At 42.5% G+C, this 15,962-nt stretch overlaps 1 protein-coding gene across 6 annotated transcripts in view; it reads right to left on the bottom strand.

Moving 5' to 3' along the window:
- Positions 1–15,962, bottom strand: part of DOCK3 (dedicator of cytokinesis 3) — a 336,530-nt gene that overhangs the window by 43,510 nt on the left and 277,058 nt on the right. For all 6 annotated transcript variants that reach the window (XM_084752557.1, XM_084752558.1, XM_084752559.1 and 3 more), the window contains exons 28-33: positions 15,009–15,103; positions 12,883–12,958; positions 12,415–12,515; positions 12,091–12,149; positions 9,066–9,214; positions 1,224–1,309 (exon numbers count right to left, since the gene is read on the bottom strand). In XM_084752557.1, coding sequence (XP_084608683.1) covers positions 1,224–1,309; positions 9,066–9,214; positions 12,091–12,149; positions 12,415–12,515; positions 12,883–12,958; positions 15,009–15,103 — 566 coding nt within the window. The remainder of the gene's footprint in view (positions 1–1,223; positions 1,310–9,065; positions 9,215–12,090; positions 12,150–12,414; positions 12,516–12,882; positions 12,959–15,008; positions 15,104–15,962) is intronic.

Here is a 15,962-nt window from a genome sequence, read left to right as displayed (position 1 = left end):
CTGCACACATTTTTATTCTCTTTTCTCATACCTACAAACATCACCTCCAAATTGAAACTGTGAAATGATGCTCATTGTATCAATAGCTCTCATGTCTCAAACTGACTTTAAAGGTGTTTACAAACACACAGATCTCACCACTTCTAAGAAGAAAAGGATAATCCTCACTCTACAACTCTTGCAAGTGTGTTGTCAGAGTCAAGTCTAGAAGTCAACTTATAAAATTTTTGAAGCTTAATTTTTTAAATTAAGGTATATGAATGGTAATAAATTTTGTTAAATTTGTCATTTTGATATATTATTAATAAAGCACATAGGAATTATGTTATAATTATATTTCAATATAATTGAAATTATATTTCAATTAAAAGTACTATTTTCTATTATTAACTCTATATGATGGATCTGACACAGCTAATGGTACTTTTATAATAACTGCTAATATAAATGAAACAACTCAACTCAGAATTTTTTTTTGTTGTTGTTAATTTTCTCTGTGTAGCCCTAGCTGTCCTGGAACTCACTTTGCAGACCCAGCTGGCTTCAAAGAGGTCCATCTGCCTCTGCCTCCTGAGTGCTGAGATTAAAGGCATGTGCCTCCACTGCCCAGCAATAATTTAGAATCTTAACAAATAAAATATCAATACATTTTATATACTGAAAAACTCTAAGTAAATGTCTCATGAGGCCTGATGGCCTTTGTACATTTAAAAAAGAAGCTATTAAAGTGATAGATCTGGTGGAGCTTTGGTATCATGCAGTACAGTCAGATCATTTCATTAACTGAAAAACGGCCCAGAGAGGCTGTGTGGTTTATTCAAGAACCTGTTGCAGTGTTTACCACGCTGCAATGTTTCCTAGAAGAGAGCTCATACCTAACCTCCCAAGAAGTGCCAGAACTGAGCCCTAAATAGAGTAAGTCCTCACGGGCTGCTTGTCCAACAGGACGCAGGGAATGCTATGAGGATAGACAATGACTTCTGTAGCAGGCCTAGGCGCTGGATTAGTATTTACCTCCTCAGACCTCTCCAGTCAACCACGAGATCCCTAAGAGTGCTTGCTTTCTTGGTGACAGACATGGGTCCTGCTACCACCAGAATGAATTGGGTTTCTCCTGGTACCCAACCCCTGGGGCCTATCCAATGCAGACTTCATCACTACCCTTTACTGGCCCACGTCACCCCTTCTCCCAACATGGGGCTTCTGGGGAAGGAGCAGCTTACAGCAGGCCGAAGAGTTCCCTGTAGCTCTCATCACCTTTCCCCTCAGACACCATGCTGTCCAGCTTGTCAATCAGCTCAGCCTCCACCTATAAGGAAACAGAATTCGTAGGCTCAAATCAACTCAGACAGAGGACAATCTCCAGTCTTGTGGCTATGTGCGGATCATGGAAAACTGCTTTTTATACTTCATCATAGTTACAAGTAAATTCCAGCAAAGATAAGATCTCATTTACAGCATTAAAACAAACCTTGTCTTCTGAACCAGAGACTAGATAGCCCAGGGACCTAGAGTAAAACAAAACTGTTCTAAAAAACAATCTTAAAAAAAAAAAAAAAACCTGTTCTAAAGAGCAAACAAGCAAACAAAAAACAACATAGCAATAAAGTGACTCCTAAAGACACTCTGCTGTACTTATAGAACAATGCTTTGCTCAGTCATCACCAGAGACGCCTCCTCCTGTGTACGGCCAGACACTGTGCAGAGGGAGAGAGACCCTTCAACATTCAGCCCTGAAGGGGACGTCTCTATTAAATCCCTCCCCTCAGAGGCAGTCTTGTGCAGACAACCACGGATCCTGTGCGTTCCTGAGTGTGTCAGTCCTTTAACGCCCAGAAGACATTGTTTTATTCCAGTCCTCCCTGACTCTTACAATCTTTACATCACTTCCTCTTCAGTGCTCCCAAATATTTCTTTCTTTTAAAAACTTTTAACATTTACTATTTTGTGTGTGGTGAAGGTTCATATGTGGAGGTTAGTGAACGATCTACAAGGAGCTGGTTCTCTCCTACTCTGTGGGGCCTGGAGGTCAAACTCAGGCCACCAGGCTTGGTCAAGAGGGCCTTTAGAATCTCTGAGCACTCCACAGGCTCCAAACAGTTCTTTGTTTAAAAATATCCATTTAAAGGATTTTATGTCTACAGAACTGTAGAAAAGGAATAATATAGTACTGTTCCTCACAATTGAGGAATCCAGTAGCCCAGTGTAGGGGCTCAGTCACATGGCACTGAAAAAGCAGCAGCTCGCCGGACGTGGTGGCACATATCTTTAATCCCAGCACTTGGGAGGCATAAGCAGGTGGACCACTGTGAGTTCAAGGCCAGCCTGGTCTACAAAGTGAGTCCAGGACAGCCAAGGCTGCACAGAGAAACCCTGTCTCAAAAACCAAAAAAACCAAACCAAACCAAACCAAAAAAACCAAAAACCAAACCCCCCCCCCCAAAAAAAAGAAAAGAAAAGAAAAAAAAGAAAAAGCAGCAGCTTCAAGAGCTTTAGGTTTTATGAACACAAAGAGTAGAGCCTGTTACCCTGAAGGTGTCTGAAGGAAATGTAGCTCATTCAAACTCAACTAATGTTGAACAAGGAAAGATCATGCAACAAGCTTCTTTTTTGACTGGATGACTACAGGACTGAATTATAACTAAGTATACTCTGGTGGGTCTACAAGCCAAAGTACCTTAGTCCTCACTCTGAGCATGCTTAGCCCCACCCAATGAGGTACTTATAAACTCCCTAAGAAAATAGCCTAATACTGACTAACCCGGCTCTCTCTTCATACACAGAGGCAGTTAGTGTTGGCTGGACTAGAGCACATGTAGGGCGTGGACTGCAGGAGCGGGAGTACAAGCAGCACAAACGAGCTTCAGTAGCCCACTGGGCTCCAAACTGTTCTTAGAATGGGTCCCCGGGCCTGTAGGCTTAGTTTCAGCACAGATTTTGTTAAAAATCTAGTACTTAGGCCTCTCTATATCTGATGGATTAGAAACTCAGGGTGTGTGTGGGGGGGGTGAAAGTCCACAAATTGTTTTAAGAAGCTGTACATGTGTATTTGGCTGTTAAGACTTCGGAATCAGGCAAACAACTAATGATGGGGAGATTTGAAGACACCAGTGTCTCTGCAGAACTAATAGCAACACCTTACTCTCTATTCAGCATTCACCCTGTGATATATTCAGCTATGGTGCTCTGAATACACACCTTTCTAACTTCAAATTTCCTCATTCGTGAGAGTTGTCATGGTAACATTCCTTCATGGTGTCACTATGCCCTGGCTTTTGGGAAACATTCCACAGTATTAGTTTTGATGGTTATCTTTTACAACCCACCATGTGCCAAGTACCACAGTGAGTTCTGAGAAGTACATTGCACTATCATTCAGGTTCCTGAGGACCTGTCATTCAGTAAGGGAGACGGAGGCCACAGCGGTCAGGGTTCAGCGTGAGAAGTGCTCAGGGACACCTAGAAGCCGCAGTCTGAGCACTGAGATCTTAACACACAACTGAGTTTTAAGAGAGAGAGAGCTATAAAACGTTAAGAATTGTTTTTACTCTTCGTGCTGATTAGATTTCTGTCAACTTGACACAAGTTAGAATCATCTGGGAAGGGGAACCTCAGTTGAGAAAATGCCTATACTAGGTTAGCCTGTGGGCAAATCTTTGGGGGCATTTTCTCGATTAAGATTGATGTGGGAAAGCTCACTATAGGCAGCATCATCCCTGATCAGGTAGGTCCTAGGTTGTGTAAGAAAGCAAATTGGGCAAGTCCTTGGGAGAAAGCCAGTAAGCAGCATCCCTCCATGATCTCTGACTCAGCTCCTGTCTCCAGGTTCTTATCCTGTTTATTGAATTCCTACTTTGGCCTCTTTCAATGATGAACTGTGATTGGAATGTGTAAGCAAAAAACACTCTTTTTTATTTGTTTATTTATTTATCTATTTATTATGTATACAGTGCGCTGCCTGCCTGCATGCCTGTACACCAGAAGAGGGCACTAGATCTCATCATAGATGGTTGTAAGCCATCATGTAGATGCTGGGAATTGAACTCAGGACCTCTAGAAGAGCAGTCAGTACTCTTAACCTCTGAGGCATCTCTCCAGCCCTGCAAAAAAACCACTCTTTCTTCTCCAAGATGCCTTTGTTCAATGTATCTTTTAAAAACCTGATTATTTATTTATTGTGTATACAGAGCTCTGCCTGCATGTACACCTGCATGCAAGAAGAGGCACCAGATCTCATTATAGATGGTTGTGAGCCACCATGTGGTTGCTAGGAATTGAACTCAGGACCTCTGGAAGAGCAGTCAGTGCTCTAAACCACTGAGCCATCTCTTCAGCCCCAGGTCAACATATCTTTAGTGCAGCAAGTAAGACAAGATAGTTTTTGACAAAGTGATTAAAGGTTGAGAAATCTACCTGAGAAAATAAGGGAGGAGAGGTAAAACTCAAGTGGTCAAGCGTTTGCTTTACAAGCAAGAGAATCTGAGACCAACCCCAGAACTACACAGAGAAGCTGGGTGTAGTGAAAAACACTTGCGCCCACTGAGGCTTGCTCGCTGGGCCAGCTTAGACTATTCAGTGAGCTCTAGGTCAGTGAGATGTCTTACCCTGTTTCCAATCAATCAATCAATCAATCAGTCAATCAACCAAGGTACATGGCTCCTGAGGAACCACATTTGAAGTTGACCACTGGCTTCCACATGTATATACACCCACATGACATGCATTTACATATATTCATACAAAGAAAAATAGGATTGGATAGTTTTTACAATATTAACAGCAAAAATTTGAAATGAACTTAAGTTCTTAAGAATTTGACTAAATACACGAGAAGGGCTCTACAGGTAATAGTGTTGTACAGAGGAGCAGTAAATGACTTAGCTAGTCATGACAGCTGTTACTAAAACTGCAGATTACAAAACAATATATTCAACCATTCCATTAAAAAAAAAGAAGTCTATGTGTTCGAGAATAGTCTAAAAAAAGACATAAACTGCTTCTTCAGTTATTAATATTCTAGGAATAGGGTTTTTACATTTTCATTATAGCTTATTTGCATTTTATTTCCATTATATTAAATACAATTTTAGAACCAGAAAAAATATATTTGTGTAGATAGCAAAAGTACTGATGTGGTTAACACCAAAGTTGTGAAAAAAGCATGATCAGAATTAAGATTTAAAAATTCTGAGCCGGGCGTGGTGGCGCACGCCTTTAATCCCAGCACTCGGGAGGCAGAGGCAGGTGGATCGCTGTGAGTTCGAGGCCAGCCTGGTCTACAAAGTGAGTCCAGGACAGCCAAGGCTACACAGAGAAACCCTGTCTCGAAAAACCAAAAAAAAAAAAAAAAAAAAATTCTTGGATTTTACTAACTTGAAGGGTATAAGTGACCTTCAACAAAGCATTTTCAATAAAGATGGGTATAGAATATACAGCACAGGGCCAGTGAGATGGCCCAATGATACAGGTGCTTGCCACTAAGCCTGACAACTTGAGTTTGACCCTGGGACCTAAAGGATAGAAAGAGTAAAGTCCTGCAAATTAATCCTCTGCTCTCCACACATGCACCATGATACCTATAAGCCATACACGTAACACAAATATATAAATGTGATAAAAATGTTAAAGAATACATAGCAGACCAAAATGACTGGAGGATAGAAAATGAAGTGCGAGCATGGAATTAAAGCAGGCCACTTAAAAATATGACAGCAGAGGGAGGCAAAGAAATACTTTTAAAACTAAATACAACAAGGTTTATTTGTGTACTGGTTAGTTTTGTTAACTTGACACACACTAGAGTTACTTAGGAGGAAGAAAACTGAATTGAGAAAATGCTTCCCTTAGCTTGGCCTATAGCCATGTCTGCATGTTATTTCCTTGACCGTTGACTGATGTGGAGGGCACAATCCACTGTGGGCGGTGCTACCCCCAGCAGGTGGTCTTGGGAGGTCTCAGAAAGACAGCTGAATGTTAACATGGAAACATGCCAGTGAGCAACTTCTCTTCGTGGTTCTAGCTTTGCTCCTGCTTGCTGTGCCTTTCCTGCCTACTTCAGCAATGGACTGTGACTAAGATATGTAAGACAAATAAGCTCTTTCCTTCCCAGCTAGGCTTTGTCAGTATTTTACCACAGCAACAGAAAGTTAACAAGGATGACTCAGTTCTCTGGAGTGTCCAGAAAGATTGACAAAAACATGATTAAAGGGTTTTAAAAATTTAAACTGGCAGCCAGGTGGGGTGGCACATGCCTGCAATTCCAGCACTCGGGGAGGCAGAGGCAGGTGGATCGCTGTGAGTTCGAGGCCAGTCTGGTCTACAAAGCGAATCCAGGAAAGCAAAGGCTACACAGAGAGACCCTGTCTCAAAAAACCAACAAAACAAAACCCGACAAATAACAGTTGTATACATGTATGGGGTACAGTATTCTGATTTTCGTTTTGTGTTTAAGATTTAATTTTATTTTACGTTATTTTGCTGGCATGTATGTCTGTATACCATGCGCATGCTTGGTGCCTACACAGGCTGTAAGAGGGATGCCATGGGCCTGGAGCTATGGGTGCAGGTGAGCCGCCATGTGGTGCTGGGGACTGAACTCAGGCCATCTGGTGTGATGTTTTGATACGTGCACCGTGGAATGACTAAATAACACTTACATATACGTCACTTAACCTATTTACCTCCCTTTTTTGGTGAGAACATTTAAAATCTATTTTCTAAAGGCAGTTTTGAAATGTGTAGCTATGATGGTTAGTTTTAATTGTCAACCTGACACAACCTGATCTCCATGAGAGACTGCTGGCCTGAGGGCATGTCTGTGGCGGGTTGTGATTGCTGCCTTAACTGATGTGGAAAGAGCCTGTCCCAAAGTATGCGGTGTCATTCCCTGTTTTGGGGCACAAGACTTCTAAAAGTAGAGAAAGCTGGCTAAGGTCTAAGCAGTCATGCATTCATTTTTCTCTGTTCTTGACTGTGGATGTGATTTTGGCTAACTGTGGTGGGGAAGATCTGAACAAGGGGACCGCTTAGAGCACACTGACAGAAATATCTCTTACATCCATAGTTGAAATCCTGGGTTATTCTATGAAAACTATAAAAAGTCATCTGGTCTGGCTCCAGCCTTAGAAATTGCTGGGCCATATAGTAGAGGAAGGACAATATGCTCCCAGGACACCCTCTCTGACTGAAACAGGAGAGCTCAGTGTCAAGTCATCCTTTCCTTTTTTAACATGTTTACCCCTTTCTGCTAATTCTTTCTCTTTTTTTTTGTTTTTGTTTTTTGGTTTTTTTTGGTTTTTTGAGACAGGGTTTCTCTGTGTAGCCTTGACTGTCCTGGACTCACTTTGTAGACCAGGCTGGCCTTGAACTCACAGCGATCCGCCTGCCTCTGCCTCCCGAGTGCTGGGATTAAAGGCGTGCGCCACCACGCCCAGCAATTCTTTCTCTTAAAAGTTTCTTTTACTTATGAATTTAAGTATTTATGTATTCATTCATTCATCCACTCACTTTACATCCTGATGGTATCCCCATCCCTCCTCACTGTCCCACTCCTCCATCCTTTCTTCTCCCCTCCCCTCAGAAAAGGGGAATCCCCCTAACCACCCACCCCACCTCATCAAGTTACCTCGGGACTGAGCATGTTCTCTTCCCCTGTGGCTTGGCAAGGCAGTCTCACCAGGGGGAAGTGATCAAAAAGCTGGCAAGAGAGTCCATGCCAGAGACATCCCCTGCTCTCCTTACTAGTGGACCCACATAAAGCCCGAGCTATCCATTGGCTACATCTTTGTAGAGGGCCTAGGTCAAGTCCATGCAAAGTTGTTGCCTCAGTTTCGGCAGGCCCTGGTTAGTTGGCTCTCTTCATCTTCTTGTGGAGCTCCTGTTACCTCCAGGTCCTTGTCTGTCCCTGCCCCACTTTTCCACTAGACGCCCCATGCTTCACTCAATGTTTGGCTGTGAGTCTCAGCATCTGTTTCGAGGCACAGCTGGAGGAGGCCTCTCAGGGGACAACTCTGCTAGGCTCCTGTCTGCAAGCATAGCACAGTATTGTTAATAGTGTCAGGGGTTGGTTCTCTCCCATGGTGTGTCTTGGGTTGGGCCAGGCACTGGTTGGACATTCCCTCACTCTCTGTTCTATCTTTATCCCTGCACATCTTGTAGGCAGGGTGAATTTTGAGTCGAAGTTTTGTGGGTGGCTTGGTGTTCTCCTCCCTCTACTAGGAGAATCATCTAGTTAAATGGCAAACATAATAGAATGCACAGATCTAAAAAAGGTAAGTAACAAGGGGGAGGGGTCCAAGGGAGGATGCTTAAATCTCACTCAGAAGGGGAAATAGAATAGACAGAGGTAGTAGTTGAAGAGAGGGAACAAAGTAGGAGAGAAATATGAGGGTGGAGAGCAAACCTGGGTCGGGAGGACAAAAGGCCTGTAGATAAAAGAGAAACTGTGGGTAGGGGCATCTCTGTGACAAGCTGGAGCCCTAAGACAGGGTAGGTTTCAAGGAAGGACATGAGAGGGACTCTAGCAGAGACTGAAGAGGACATCTTCTAACTAGACACGTCCTCTAATTATCTTATTTGCTTATTTGTGTTTGAGACAAGTTACTGCTATGCAGTCCAGGCTTTAGTACTTGCTATGTAGCTCAGCCTGGCCTCAAACTCATGGAAATTCTCCTTTTTCAGTTTCTTGAATGCTAGAATCTGGTCTCTAACAACTTCTTCTTCCTCTTCCTCCTCCTCTTCTGGTTTCTGAGAAACAGTTTCTCTGTGTAGCCGTGGTTGTCTTGGACTCACTTTGTAGACCAGGCTGGCCTCAAACTCACAGAGATCTGTCTGCCTCTGGCCTCCCAAGTACTCAGATTACATGTGTGTGCCACTATGCCTGGCTCTGGTCTCTAACTTGATGAAAAAAATTTGCTTACTAATTTTGGCTAGCAAGTCACACAAAAAACTCTAAAGCAGGATTTAAGATGGTTAACTATCCTACTAGGACCCATCTAGACCACCTGATGTGAATAGGTTAATTTCAGAGAAGAGCACACCAGTGACAGTGACAGTTATTGTTTTACCTGCTTGAAGTTGCCATTTTTCCTCTGTTCCCAGTCCATCATGTCATGAAAGATAGGAATCATGATATTCCGCACTTCTGGCTGTGGGACCAGCGTCACACCCAGAAAAGGACCGATCATGCCCGGAATAAAGTGGATCTTGTGTTCACCTGAACAGCAGAACCCAGTAAGCATTAGTTCACTACTCTTGTTTTGTTCCTTACACCTAAGGCTCACAGGTGGGGCCAAGCACGCATTACAGTCTATAGTAGGGCTGGAGATCTAGGCTCAGTGGTACAGTGTTTGCCTAGCGTGTATGAGGTCCTGAGATAGATCTGAATTTCTCAGTACTGAAAAAGTCAAAACAACATAACCTGCTTTCAATTGCTTATTTATACTAGAAGCTTCCAAGGGTAAAAGATGTTCAAAGTACAAAACTGCTGTTTCAAAAAACTTTCTGTGAAGCTTTATTAACTACCTGAAAATCTTTAGAGCAAGGAAACAGAGTTTGATTTCTACAGATGAGTAATGAGCTACAAGTTTCAGACATCCATCTAAAGCTTTTTAGTAAGGAAAATATGTTAAGTTTCTACTTAAACACAATGGGCTTCCCTGAAAATTCTACTTCTGGAAGACATTTCAGTACGGGAATCCACTCCAAGTCTTAAGAAACCAAATGCCTGAAGTCCACGGACCTCTTAAAAGCCCATACTCAAATGTCTCAAAAATGCTCTACCTGACCTGCTGAGAGCTTACTGCATAACTTCATCCTAACAGGCTGGCTGAAGACTTAGAATCTCGTTGTACCCTCCCATCCCTGTTGTTCACACTGTATTCTTGTGGCAAGGAATGCATCCACTCTGATCAGATCTGCTCGCCACCCCAACTTCCTGTATGAGGCCATCCTATGGGAATTGGGTGATACAGTTTTCCTCTGAAAACTGGCCTATTCTCTAGGGAATATTCCCAGAACTAGGGCCAGTCTTGGGGATTTTTCTTTGTAATGGAGTAACAGAAAGAACTAACTTCAGATATCTGCTTTCAGTCCCCCAGAGACTACAGAGGGGAACTGTCTGCTTACATAGTAACTGCTACAGTCAAGTAAAGCTAGGAACCAGAGAGAGACTGTTACTTCCTTCAAAAACAATGAATGGCTTTAAAAGACAAATTTAATATCTTAAAAAAGTTGGTAGTATTGGGGACTGAATCTTTGCTAATATCTTTTTTTATTTCTTTCATTTTGGAAGCCTATCCAAGAAGCAAATGTTAGTTATGAGGTTCATTTTTGCATATTCTGATCTTGGTACTTGGTATAGTTGTCAGTTTCTTGTATTCCTAGGAATTGCAAAGTCAAGTTCAATGTTAAAATATATATCCGAATGCTATTGTGGGAAGGTAGTAAGAGTGATAAAGCTAGAAGACCTGTTTGGAGAAACATATCTCTACTTAGGGATGAAAAGTCCTATTGCTGTCTTTTTTTTTTTAAATAAAGATTTATTTATTATGTATACAGTGTCTTGCCTGCATGTGTGCCTGCCTGCCAGAAGAGGACAGCAGATCTTGTTATAGAAATGTTGTGAGCCACCATGTGGTTTGCTGGGAATTGAACTCAGGACCTTTGGAAGAGCAGACAGTGCTCTTAACCTCTGAGCCATCTCTCCAGCCCCTTGCTGTCTTTTTTTTTTTTTTTTTTGGGTTTTTTGAGACAGGGTTTCTCTGTGTAGCCTTGGCTGTCCTGGACTCGCTCTGTAGACCAGGCTGGCCTCGAACTCACAGCGATCCGCCTGCCTCTGCCTCCCGAGTGCTGGGATTAAAGGCGTGCGCCACCACGCCCGGCCCCTTGCTGTCTTTTTAAAAAAAGTATTTTATTATTTTATGTGCATGGGTTCTTTGCCTGCATGTATGTTAGACTTGTGCCTGTGGAGACCAGAAGAGGGCAGATCCCCTGGAAATGAAGTTATAGATAGTTGTTAGTCACCATGTGGGTGTTGGGAATTGAACTCAGGACCTTTAAAAGAGCAGCTGGTGCTTTGAGCTGCTGAGCCACCTCTCCAGTGCTCCCTGTTACTGTTTTTTGGTTTTTGTTTTGTTTTGTTTTGTTTTGTTTTTCGAGACAGGGTTTCTCTATGTAGCCTTGGCTGTCCTGGACTCGCTTTGTAGATCAGGCTGGCCTCGAACTCACAGCGATCCGCCTGCCTCTGCCTCCCGAGTGCTGGGATTAAAGGCATGTGCCACCACACCCGGCTCCCCTGTTATTGTTTTATACCTTACTTTTCACCTCTAGATCAGGGTAAGAATGGTTCATAGGTGACCTTAAGGTTCTATGACTATCATCGCTATGGCTTCAGAGGCACAAGCTGAGCTCAAATCACACTTCATTGGAAATATAACTAATTTTTAAAAACTCTTCCTGACAAAACACTCCTCATCTTTCCAGAATTCCGGGCGGCTCAGCTAGCCATCTAGATGACTGGAAGACTACCAGAAACACCGACCTGACCACTGTTAGATGCATCTGTTCCAGGCGTTTTAGGAAAAGCCAAAGCCAGTCTCACTAAGGCTTTGACTCTCATCTTCATGTAAGTGACATCAGGTGTATGACCTGGATACTTAAACACTTGAGGTACAAAGTTTATTCTCATCGTTATCAAAATCAACACCTGTCCTTGTTTTCATGGTGTCTCCATGATCTATACTTCTGAGCCTGTAACACTTAGGCAGGGGTCGTGAATACTATAGAGACATTTACAACACAGATTTCCAAACAGGAAAAACTGAGCCTTCTTCATACTCTTAAAACTTCAGTTCTCAAAATGGAGTGCACATGTCACACAAGGATCGTCTTAGGCAAATTCTTCCTGCCAGAGAAGGGTGTTGTGTACATATGCTATATGACATCACTCATCTGGGGTGTTAGGGTAAAGCTATGTGAGGATCTTTGGGGTCTGAACTGATATTCAGAAAGCTTTGGGGGAATTATTAGCTCTTGTAATTTTTATTTACAGATGTGGTACATGAAAGGGAAAAATTGGTAGAAAAGACTTACCCAGATTCTGCCACATGCTGAACAGTTCATATGCCATCATCACACGCATGTCTCCGTACCTGAAAATAGTAACATAAAAGCCAACTGTTAGTGGAAGAGGTTCACAGAGACAGACCCGAAAATCTAATGAGGTCAGTACATCAGACTGTTATTTCTAATGCTCTCAAAATGCTAAGCCATTTGGTTATTGGCTGAACTTTTAATATTTGGCTACTTGGGGAACCACTCATGTGAGAAACTTGTGGACTTCTGAAAGAGCCTGCCATAGAAGATAGTCCCATCTGGGCAAGTGGTAGCGACATGAACAGAAGACATCTGTCTTACTTATCTAGTATCTTCTTCCTCTTGGCTGAAGTAATGATTTCTAGCTGAAGGCTTGGCTGGTTTATGAACAGAACTGCCAGGCTAAAATAAGAATTCCACACCTAGAGAGACAGAAAAAGAATCACATGACTGCCTAAGTCCTTAACATTACAAGGAAAGTTACTAAATACATGCATGTAGCAGAGAGTCCATTTTATAATCTCATTTTCTCAAGATTTCCCGCTTTAATCATCTTTAGAAATAGACCTTCCCCATCTTTGTTTTCTTGATTCTTTCTGAAGCCAACAGCAAGCATCTTCACAGATGCCTGGCTCCCAATACTTTCACCAGGGAGGCTCTCAGGTCATATTATATTAACTATCAGCCTCAGAATCTACAATACTATGAATATATTAAAGAACACAGGGTTAAGTGTGGACTTTAGCTTTCTAGGCCACTGTGACACTGATAGTATTCAGGCTCTCCTACCTTGAAGTCAAAGTCTGTGTCTGTGAAATTCTTGTGCAGTGCAGAGGACAGGTATTGGACAGTGGTGACAATGATGCTGCAGTGAGGAAACAAGGCATTGGTAGGATTTAGCAGTGGTACAGCCAGCATCAGTTGTCCGTCTGCAGGCAAACTTCTTGAAGACAACTTGTTTACATATTATGTAAGATGTGGCTTTAAAGCAAGAGGAAATGGTACAAACTACACAGAAAACCATTTTTCAGAAAATGCCTGTAAGCAGGTAAGACAGCAAAGGATATCAGTGGGTCACCGATAGATGTTCTCTCTAAAGCCCTGTGGTTTTTCTGTGGATTTCTAAAAAAAGTAGCTAAAACAGTAATTTCTAGTATTCTGGGGATCTTTGGATAACCATACAGACTATGATCACTTTGTAAGATTTAGAGCATAATTTTATTGTTTTACAAGCTAGTAGGGATTTATAGTGATTAAATATTTCCTTTTGTCATGTATTACTTTCACCTGACTTCAGCCTTTGAACTAGAGTGTCACTCTTAACCTTTGCCTGGCACACATAAAGGGAAGCTAGCCTGCTAGAATTAAGGACCTGAGTTGAGCTCTAAAGGAAGGGAAGTGTGGTGGGTAGTTAAGGGCTTTATTACTGAGGGTCTCGGCTGTGTGGCGAAGGAACTATGCTTAAGAGTGGCTACCTGCCCTAGCAGGTGCGTATAGGCGGGAAGAGCATAAAAGCAACATGGCGCGAGGTACACTACAAAAACAAGGCCCTCCAGGTCAACATGACCAAAGCTCCTAGGAACTCACAGACACTGAGGCAGCATGCACAGGTCTGCAGCAGGTCCTCTGCATATATATTATGGATTCCAGTTTCGTGTTTTTAATGGGATTCTTGAGTGTGTGAACAGTGGATCTCTGACTCTTGTGCCTTCTCGGGCTCTGTTCCTGTTGGTTTTCCATCTGTTTATCACATTTGTCTAACTCCAGTGTGATAGCTTGTTTTATCTTATTATATTTTATGCAGTTTTATCTTATTACTATCACCTAGAAGCCTTCTCTTTTCTAATGAGAGCCAGAAAGGAAGTGGATCTGGATGGCAGGGGAAGTCAGGAGGAACTGAGAGAAGTAGAGGCAGAGGAAGCTGTAATCAGGATGTATTATATGAAAAAAAAAATATCTTCAATAAAAAGAAAAAAGAGTAGCCATCTGGGTCTTGGTCTGGGAGAGGAGAAAAGGAAAAAAGGTATATAGAGGAGAGCAGTCTTCCAGCAGGGCAGGCTGCGGACAAGGGCGGGGGCAGAAGATCAGCGGCTCCTCCTGCAGGACACGCTAGAATAGCTCAGGTTTCCAAAGCGGAGCTAAGAGACAAAACAGGAAGGATCTACACAGGTAATCACTATTTGAGGAAATATTTGTGCGACTTTCTCTCATTCTTTGTTCTAGACCAAACATTTCCAGGTTTTAAGGAAAAAGGGGTCCTATAAAGAGCTCAACATGAAAAAAAATCACATTGCTTTGCTAACATATCTAACAAAAATAATTCGACTGCACTCTATACAATGTCAACATAAAAGGCAGATCAGTGAGAGGAGGCAGCAGGCTAATAGTGAAGACCAAGTTCTATTTAGACTGAGCCCAAGTGAAGAAATCCCTTACTACATGTGTCACTTGCGTAGTTTGCAAGAGGAAGAACACATTAGAAATATGAGTGGGGCAGACATGTTAGGACAAGGACAGCCTTAGCATTACGTCTCTCTCCTCAGAAGTGGGTAGTTAGCACTGACTCCAGGAGGCAAGTGCTGTCTGGCAGACAACATGACTCAAAGCAGGAGGGGAGCTTTGTCTGAAGATGCAGAGTAACAGAGGCTAACGGCTCCCTCTTAGTGCTGTATCTCCCACCTTCCATATCCTCTTCAGTCCTCACTACAGTAGACTTTGTTTTTTGAATTATCTTTGATTCTTTCCCTTTACTGTCTTTATGACCAGTGGCCAAATCCTATGGATTATATCTCTAAATAAATTTTCCGTTTGACAACTCCACTCTCTTCTCAGTCCTCTTGCGCACACATCCATACTACCTACCGCCCAGCCTGAGCAGAGCTCTATGGCTATAGGACAGGACTTTCCTTACTCACTTGCTTGTCAACAGTCTCATCACCATCCAGTCTCGAGGGAAGACGCTCATCTTCATTAGGTTTCTGAACACACAGAAAATCTTCAGCAGAAATTCCTGGCCACAGAAGAAAAGCCAATGTGAGACAATGCTACTCCTGCTGTCCCATTTCCTTGGCTGGACCTTTCTGAACCGTCTGCTATGAGACTATATGGGACTAGTGGGGTAGATTTCGGTCCCTCTCTGAGTTGCTCCTCTTTTACAGGTTACATGAGAATGAATTCAGGATATTTTTCCAGGCCATATGGGAGTAGAGCCAAATCTGGCAGACCTGGAACAGCTTTACATCAACTCTAGATTCAGACCTCAAACCTAAGAGTGCAGGGCAGAGTGGCATCCAGCAGAACTGGCAGTGTGAGTCCATGGGTACCACTCTCTAAGCCAAGAGTCCAAATGAAGCATTTAATAGTGAGAACACACTTTAAAAAATATTAGGAGCACATTAATTGTTGAGAAAAACACTTTAGGAATGGAAGTGTTAAAAACATCCACAAATTCCTGGGGCTGAAGGTCAATGGTAAAAGGTATCCTTAGCATACCCAATAGGCCGAGTTCAATTCTCAATGTCACCCCCCCAAAAAAAACAAAGCAAACCCCACAAACTCTCTAATAGATATGTATCCATGAATATAATGAAGTAAATAAGATTGATTTAACAATTCAGAGTCACTGGGCATGATGGTGCACGCCTTTAATCCCAGCACTCAGGAGACAAAGGCAGGTGGATCTCTGTGAGTCCCAGGCCAGCCTGGTCTACAAAGTGAGTCTAGGACAGCCAAGGCTACACAGAGAAACCCTGTCTCGAAAAAGAAAACAAAACAAACAACAATAACAAAAAAATAACAATTCAGAGTCAGCGAGGAAGAATTGTTTTGATCAGATTGACCTGTGGTGCTTTTTTATTTTTTTAAATGTG

This window comes from Acomys minous, assembly GCF_964271855.1.
Source record: "Acomys minous genome assembly, chromosome: 13".
NCBI lineage: Eukaryota > Metazoa > Chordata > Mammalia > Rodentia > Muridae > Acomys > Acomys minous.
The sequence above is the reverse complement of the archived record's forward strand: the minus strand, read 5'-3'. Positions and strand labels throughout refer to the sequence as shown.